The sequence below is a fragment of the Musca autumnalis genome, unplaced genomic scaffold (assembly GCF_047663935.1).
Source record: "Musca autumnalis isolate F117 unplaced genomic scaffold, ASM4766393v1 scaffold_1, whole genome shotgun sequence".
In the NCBI taxonomy this organism is placed as follows: domain Eukaryota; kingdom Metazoa; phylum Arthropoda; class Insecta; order Diptera; family Muscidae; genus Musca; species Musca autumnalis.
Genome location: NW_027411644.1, coordinates 312903957 through 312913014, shown reverse-complemented (window position 1 = coordinate 312913014; position 9058 = coordinate 312903957). Strand labels below are relative to the sequence as shown.

General features: G+C 39.8%; 1 protein-coding gene across 1 annotated transcript; it reads right to left on the bottom strand.

The window, feature by feature from the left end:
* Positions 1-3013: 3013 nt before the first annotated feature.
* LOC141392723 (uncharacterized) lies at positions 3014-4162 on the bottom strand. The gene has a single exon (XM_073965608.1). The coding sequence runs from the start codon at positions 4160-4162 to the stop codon at positions 3014-3016; it is 1149 nt and encodes a 382-aa protein (XP_073821709.1).
* Between the last annotated feature and the right edge of the window lie 4896 nt (positions 4163-9058).

Genomic DNA, 9058 nt, shown 5'->3' with positions numbered 1-9058 from the left:
TTTATTTCCGCACTTGCGATTTCAAAGCAAACACTTTTTTATTTAAATTAAAACAAACGAAAAATTTCGATATCGATTTAATTTACAAATATTCCAAATTTATTTCGATTTAAATACTCGGACGTATGTTCCGTTCAACAAAAAGACAACGAGTGATTATTTAATCCAAAAAATGCTTAAATTCGCTAAATCTAAACTAGCGAGTGCGCCATTTCAGCAACCATATGAAAAAATGTCCCAAGCTTCGCACAGAGTGGCCAGATCCATCCATGATGTGATGGTTTCACATAACTAACAGGGAGTCCCAAACTTTGACCCTTCACGAACGTGAACAGTCACAATATATGTTCTGGCAGTGCCCACGTCGTGCAACAAACCGCTTTAGAGCACCAATGAATGCTTCAGTGGACAAATCGGATACCAGTTCTAGATGAACCGCTTTTGTTGCAAAGCAGCAGAACACTGCTACATACGCCTTGGTTGGCCGTTTGCCTCTCACCTTGTAATGAACCCAAAATGGTCCACAATAGTCTACTCCAGAGTTTATGAACGGTCGAGCAGGAACTATCCTTGTTGCTGGCATATTACCCATTACTTGCTGATAAAGCTGCGGTCGCGCTCTAGTACATCGTACGCATTTTTGAACAGTTGATCTTGCTGTTATTTTGCCTTTGATTGGCCAAAATCGCTGCCTTATTGTGTTTAAGAGCGCTTGGGGCCCACAGTGCTTGTTCTCTTCATGAACCATTCTGAAGAGCAATTTCACTAAAGGATCGTTATATGGTAATATTATCGGATGTTTTGCATCTGGTTGTAGCATGGAATGTTCCAATCTTCCTCCGACGCGAATAATACCTTCATCATCCAAAAACGGTGATAGACTGCATAAAGAACTATGCTTGCTGGGTTGCTTTTCAGCCTTCAACTCTTTTATTTCGACTGCGAACTCGGTAGACTGTATAGCGTGAGTAATTAATCGAAGGGATTGATCCAACTCTTTGGGATTAAGTGCTATGTTTTCAGGCCGTTCCGTCCTTGGTATCCGACAGTTTCTTGTAAACCTAAGAACGTACGCCACGATTCTTTTCAATCTCCTGAAGGAATTTTTGTGCTCGATTCCATAAACGAAATTGATGTCAGCAGTTACTATTCCTGCAGTAGCTGCCCCCTTTAACTCCATGTTATTAGTAACAGCATTTTGAGAACAGAGTTTTGCCGGCCATAGCTCCTCTTTTCCATGAAGAAAAACTGGCCCATGAAACCATAATCGACATTTAGCCAGATCTGATGGTTGAAGTCCACGCGATAGAATGTCAGCTGGATTCTCTTTCGACGGAACATGTTTCCATTGGTCTGGTAATGTTAATGTTTGGATAATCGATACCCTATTAGCAACAAAAGTCTTATATAAAGTTGACTGTGATTTTATCCAAGCCAGTACAATTTCCGAATCGGTCCATAGAAACATAGGATGGTCTTGAAGCCTTAAATCAATCTTCACTCTGTTAGCTAGCTGAGCTGCTACTACTGCCGCACATAGTTCCAGTCGAGGCAATGTTTGTTGCTTCAACGGAGCCACTCTGGATTTAGCACAGATCAGACGCACAGTTATGCGCCCATCATTAGTAAGAAATCGGATGTATACAGCTGCGCCAAAAGCTCTTTCAGATGCATCCGCAAACACATGCAATTGTGTTTTTGTCGGAATTTCCCCACAAAATACATGTCGAGGTATTTTGAAATTGTTGAGACCTTCCAACTCACATCGAAATGTTTTCCAAGTAGCACAAAGTTTCTCGGGTAATGGTTCATCCCAATCCAATGTAAGCTGCCACAGTTGCTGAATAAATATCTTTGCTATCACAACAACCGGAGCCAGTAGACCAAGAGGGTCGAACAGTTTTGCGAGTTCAGACGTAACTGATCGCTTTGATATAACTTGACGATGGTCGATGTTTGTTTTCACGCAAAATTGATCGGCTTGAGGCATCCAACATAACCCCAACGTTTTTATTGTTTTGTTTATATTTTCATCCAAATCTAAGTTGATTTCTCGATCACTATGCGGTATATCTTTCAGCAATCTTGGAGAATTCGATGACCATTTTCTTAAATTGAAACCATGTTGCTTCAAAATAGCTATCAATTCCCTTTGTGTTTCAAGGGCTGTACTTAAGCTGTCGGCACCACTGAGCCCGTCATCCATATAAAAGTTTTCTTTGAGCATCTTTGATCCAAGTGGATACCGATCCATGTTGTCGTCTGCAATTTTCTGCAAACATTTTGTAGCAAGATACGGCGCTGTACGAGTGCCATATGTTACGGTATTGAGCTTGTAATAACTAACAGGATGCGACGTATCTTCTCTCCATATAATCAGTTGATATTTTTGATCATCAGGATGTAGTAGTATCTGCCTATACATCTTTTCAATGTCTGTGGTGAAGACAAATTTTGGCAATCGAAAACGCAGCAATATAGAAAAAAGTTCACTTTGGACAGTTGGCCCAGTGTACATTAGATCATTTAACGAATAACCTGATGAGGTTTTTGCGGATGCATCAAATACGACCCTTAGTTTTGTCGTGGTACTATCGGGTTTTAGAACACAATGATGGGGAATAAAATATTTTGGGTTTGATATCGTCCCCACGTCAATCTTTTGCATGTGTCCCAATTGCTCGTATTCTTGCATAAACTTAATGTATTGACTTCGGATGTCTTCCTTCTGTAGAAGCCGGCGTTCCAGGCTCATAAATCGGTTATACGCCATTGAATGTGATTTCCCCAATGCTGTTGGAGATTCTCGGAAAGGGAGTCTGACAATGAAACGACCGTATTCATCAGTCTGAATATGTTGATTGTAGTGGGACTCACACAGCTTCTCTAACGGAGACATTACTTTCTCACTCGCTTCTACTTCCTCGAGCTTCCATAGTTTTTCGATTGCTTGTTCTAGTGATGCTTCACTATCGAAAATTGCACATGTCAACGCTGCTGATGTGACATCCGTTTAGGTTTGTTCTATTAAGCCGCCAACAATCCAGCCGAGTGTCGTATTTTGTAGTATGGGTTGATTGCCATTGAGTTTTATTGTACCTGGCTGCATTAGGCTAAAGTAGAACTCTGCTCCAAGCAGAATATCAACCTTTCCTTGTGTGTTAAAGTTGGGATCGGCTAATTTAATATTCTGTGGAATCTGCCATTTAGAGATGTCCAGATCTCGATTCGGTTGCGCTGGTATAATTGTTGGCAAAACAAATGCCTCCAAATCAGTTGAAAATTCAGCATTATTAGATAACATCTGTACATTCACCCGATGATAAGCCTTCCTTTGAATCTTTCCAACTCCGTCAATGGCCAATGAGGCACCCCTGGTTCTAAGTGATAACTTTTTTATCAGCCTTTCAGTAACAATGTTCACTTGTGAGCCCGAGTCGAGTACCGCTCTAAATTCGCCTGACATACCGTTTGCAGCCTTGATGATAACTTTAGCAGTCGCTAGAATTATGCTCTTCTGATCTTCAACTGATGCTGACGAGATTGCAGCTGTGTTGACTGGTGTGGCATCATTACTTGTGGTTGGTGATTGTTTCGAAGCTATTGAATATGTCTTCGATTTGCTTGGCAAATGTAGTAAAGTATTATGCTTATTACTACATACTTTGCAGCTACTAGAAGTACATGCCTTCGATACATGATCGTATTTAAAGCAGTTCGTACACATTTTATGTTGTTGTACCCATTTGAGCCTCTCAGATTCCCTCATTGCCAAAAATTGTTTACAACGATAGATGGGATGGCGGCCATTTTTGCATAAGCTGCATTTGCTGTTATCCTCCACTGATGCTATGGAGGAAACTGTTTTATTAGAACCTTTTTGAGTAGTCGTCACTTTTCCGATTGATTCCATCGATTCAAATTGTAGCTCCAAAAATGCAAATAGCTCATTCATGGTAGGGACCTCCTTCGGCTTTGTTAACGATTGCATGAATCGTATGTACAGCGTCTGATCCAATTGTTTCGTGATCAATTGGATCAGCAGAGCGTCCCACGACGAAGTGTCGATATTCAAATTGTTCAGGGCTAGCATGCATTCCCTCGTGGTGTCATGCAGAGCCTTTATAGAAGCGGTAGATGAGATTCCTGTTGGTTGGTTCATAATCCTTTCTACCAATATTGCAACCAGAATTCTTTTATTGTTGTAACGATCTTATGAGTTTGTCAGCCTCGCCCGACAAATTCGTTTTAAGATACCACATTTTTTGGACGTTTGGGAGTGGCTGTTTGTCAACCATCTCCAAAAACAGTTCATAGAACTGTCGCCACTTCAAACAATCCCCATTGAATTGAGGGATTGTTACCTTCGGTAGCGGAAGTGCGCTGTATGTTGCCAAATTACTTCCCACTTGAGGTGCGTTTGTCGCATTGTCAGAGCATTTGTCTTTCAGGACCGCCAGCCGAATTAGGTTATGTTGAACCGCATCTTCTAGGCTATCGTAGCAATCTTGATCTAGCCCGATTCTGGAAGGGTCCTCAATCTGCTGCCAAATTTCGTCGTACAAATCTGTGATTTGACTCCACAATTTTTTGATCGTCTCTTCTTTTATTGCATAAAATTGGTTTTATTGTTCCGTATCGATATGGATCAAGCTCTGCAAAAGGCGACTAAGTGCAGCCATTCTAGCTTTTATCCTTCGGGCCAGTCCCTCTACTTGGGTAGATTCAGATTCTTGAACAGTTGCCTGGACAGATGTTTGACCTTCTGCACTAGTTCTTTGGGCTTTTGCCGTTGGACCTGGCTTGCTCTTTGCAGACTTCAACTTGTCTAATTCCGCCTCTATATAGTCCATCGTTGAACTAAACTTTTCTCCAATGTTCTTGTGTAAATTCTGCGCTACGTATGGGTCATCCTCTGGCAAAGACGGATCATTGCGGATCTGGTTCTCTGCCTTTTCAAACGTCTGCCAGAGCCCCACTAGCTCATTACGCTTTCCTATGTAGAACTCTTCCGTTCTTCTTTCAAGCGGAGCCTTTTTAATTGTCGCCACGACTTTATCAAAATTACTGCCCCTTACTTCTTGCTGGGCTATGAGTTCTTGTACTGTCGACATTGTTATTTTTTTTTTTTCAAAAATACTTGTGGGGTTTTAATGGATTTATATTTTGTAAAATTTTTTCGAAACCACTCGTGGGGTTATTGGATCCTCACCACTTGAACGGTGAATAACTGCCTTTTTTTAAACAAATTCCAGGATACGTGTTGTGTCACGTCTGGTTATCTTACCGATGATTCGGTTTGCGTCCTTCTTGAAATAAGGTACGCTTCTGTTTGCTTCAAAATTCCTAGGATGCGTGTGGATAAGCGTGGTATCCTAGGTTGCGAGTAGAATCTGCAAGGATCTGTGTTGTATCCAAAGTCGCTTGTAGAATCTGCAAGGATCTGTGTTGTGTCCAAAGTTGCCTGTAGGAACTGCAAGGATCTGTTGTATCCAAAGTCGCTTTGCAAGGATCTGTATTGTGTCCGAAGTTGCTTGTAGGATCTGCAAGGATCTGTTGTATCCAAAGTCGCTTTGCAAGGATCTGTATTGTGTCCGAAGTTGCTTGTAGGATCTGCAAGGATCTGTTGTATCCAAAGTCGCTTTGCAAGGATCTGTATTGTGTCCGAAGTTGCTTGTAGGATCTGCAAGGATCTGTTGTATCTGAGGTTGCTTGTAGAATCTGCCAGGATGTAGGGACGCGAGGATTCGAATTAAAAATACGCGACGCGTTACACTTAAACCGGGGTCACCAAAATGGGTATTATCACGTCGGGGTCACCAAAATGTTAAACCTAACTAGAATCTAGCGAACTCCATTCAAGCACATAAACTTGAATTGGCACTTAGGATTCTTTTCGGATTGTTCCTTTCAAGCACATAAACTTGAAGGAAACCGTCGGCTAATAATTAATTAAAGAAGCGGTGGATTGTAGTAGTACAAGACGACTGTTTATCTTTATTGATTTCACTCTTTTATAACAATACTTTCTTATGACTAAGCCAAATATTATGCATACAAACAAAAACGTAAAGAAATGAAATTTATAAATATTACAAAGTAAGTGAATTTAAATATAGGTCACATTAACGATAAAAACTATTGACTTACTTTAATTAAACTATTGACTTACTTTAATTAATGACTGAATAATGCTTTATAGGCAATTTTCACAATTCAACTAAAAAGTGTGAAAACAAAAATAAAAATAATAAATAAATAAAAGCTATGTAAGTATGTATGTTCTTAACAATATGTTTGGGTGCAAACAAATTATATGTTTGGGTGCAAACAAATACAAACCCAAACGCCACAAAAAAAACAAGTGAGCAAAGGCTATAGTCGGGACGGGGCCGAAGATGTGATACCCTACACCACTACCCCTGTGCATAAGCTTTTCACTGGTAAATATTTCTTTTAGGGAATATAATCCGACTACCACCGAAAATAATATGCCTCTTTCTCTCTGGGACCCCCATAAGCAACCAAAATTTCGTGCCCATCCGATCAAAATTACGACCTGTAGCTTGATTGCAAAAAATGGAAGAATTGGATGCATTACCGACTATTGTGGTATCTCCCTCGTTTGACCACATTCGCCAACCTGCTCTACAAAAATGTAAAGGTAATATTTTCTTCTTCCATTGGCAGGCTTGGCTGTTAGAATACCCCTACTAGAAGCCGATATATTCACAAAGAATAAAACTTTGAATTTGTCTCCAAATGAGTTTTTCCCCATTCCGACCCCTAAATATTATCCGACTATCACCAAAATCAATAGGCATCTTAATCTGTGAGACCCCCATTAAACCTCAAATTTTCGTGACGATCCGATCAAAATGGCGACCTGTAGCGTGATTTCCAAAAAATAGATAAATGGGATGTATTACCGACTATTGCGATATCTCCGTTATTTGGTCACCTACGCCGACCTAGTTTGCATTATTGTAAAGGTGGAATCTTCTACTTTCATGGGCAGGCTTTGCTTTTGGAAAGTCCCCAACCAAAGCTGTGATATTCGTCTTTATAATTAAAATCGCAAAACTGAAAATTTGGGTTTTATTTGCGACTATTGTCATATCTTCGTAGTTTGACCACCTACGAGAACCTATTTTACATCATTAGAAAGGTGATATTTTCTACTTTCATTGTCAGGTTGTACTTTTGGTATACCCCATACATAAGTTGAGATATTCGCTTTGGAAGAAAACGTTGTCTTTTTATCCACATAAGTTTTTTGTCCATTCCGACCCCTAAATATTATCCGATCATCACCAAAATCAATAGGCTTCTTCCCCTCCGGGACCACCATCAACATCCCAAATTTCGTGACGATCCGATCAAAATTACGACCTGTAGCGTGATTACAAGGTTTAGATGGACAGACGGACAGACGGACGGACGGACGGACTGACGGACGGACACACATAGCCAGATCGACTCAGCTCGTCGAGACATTCATTTTGGTATATATAAGTATGGGTCTACGACCATTATTTCGATGCGTTACAAACTTTTTGGCCAAAACCAACTTATAATACCCTCCCCACATAGTGGTGTAGGGTATAAAAAACACATGCACCAGTGGGCGGTTACTGATAGCAAGGGAGCGTAAATTTCAATGTAAACACACATTGAAATGCATGCTCACTTGCTCTCAGTAAGCGCTCACTGGCTATTTCCATTATGTACACACATTTTAAAATGGTGGTTGTTTATTGAAAGGCAAAGCAATAATAGACACATAGGTACATACAAAATTCCAAAGAAATACATAACACACTTTAATAAAAGAAAAAATGAACAAGTAAAAAAGTATCAGTCGGCTTGGCCGACAGAGATATACCCTCAGCCGGTGTATATTGAAACAATTTTTTCCCAAATAAATGTATGTATACATGGGGCTTTAAAAATTTTCGGCGTATAAACCGACAAAAATGTTGACTAGGATTAAAGAACAAAAGTTTAGCGGGGCAGATACTAAAAGAATAATAAAGGAATGGATCGACATTGACCATTATGGAAGTAGATCTCCAGCCACTACATATGGTGCCATAGGGGGTTTTTACACCCCTCGGGCTGTTTGCTCATGAAGTGTGGACTTGCCCCTGAAAAACGTTTACCATCGTAATTGAGGCAGTGAATACAAGTTGATTCAAGAAAAATTAAAGTGATTCGATAGCAGGTCCTAACGTGAACTTATCCGTTGGTTAACAACAACAAAACAAGAAACACATGTGTTTGACGCATAAACGCCAACAAAGTCCCCTTCTTCGCTTCTACGTCTTCTATTATACAATACACTAAACTCTTTATTATAAAACAACATTCCGCAGCCGCGAGAGCACTGTTATTACTCTCGTTGACAAACATCCTCTCTCCACCCATGAAAAAGATGTTCTAACATAAAAAATATGTTTTATCCAAACATATCAAATTGAGATATGTTACAAAATGTTGCAAACATATATTTGTGTGGACCCAAACATATTATGTTTGGATCCAAACTTATATTTGTTTGCAACCGGTCCCAAACATATATTTGTTTGGAACCAAACATATTTCTAACATAAATTTTTCTGCGTTATGGTATCTTCGTCGTCTCCGCCACTATCGGATACCAACAGTTTGGAAAAATGTTCTTTCCATATCCATATCCAGAGCACACTGTTGTGAAGAAAAAAATTTTTCCTAAAAGTTGAAAGCATCAGCGGGAAATCGGCATCTGGAATCAAATGTAATATCAGTTACCAAATTACCTTGCTGGTCTCTACAGGAGGATGTGCCTGTACCAAAGCCATCAGTGTGATGTTTCACTCTTTGGTAGAACTTTCGGACTTCATTCTGGCTCCTGTAGATCTCGATTTTTATACCCTCCACCATAATATGGAGGGTATAATTAAATTTGTTATTCCGTGTGTAACACATCAAAATTTTGATCGGAGACCCTATAAAGTATATATATATTCTTGATCAGGTTAAAATTCTAATGGTCCGTTCGTCTGTTGAAATTAAGATA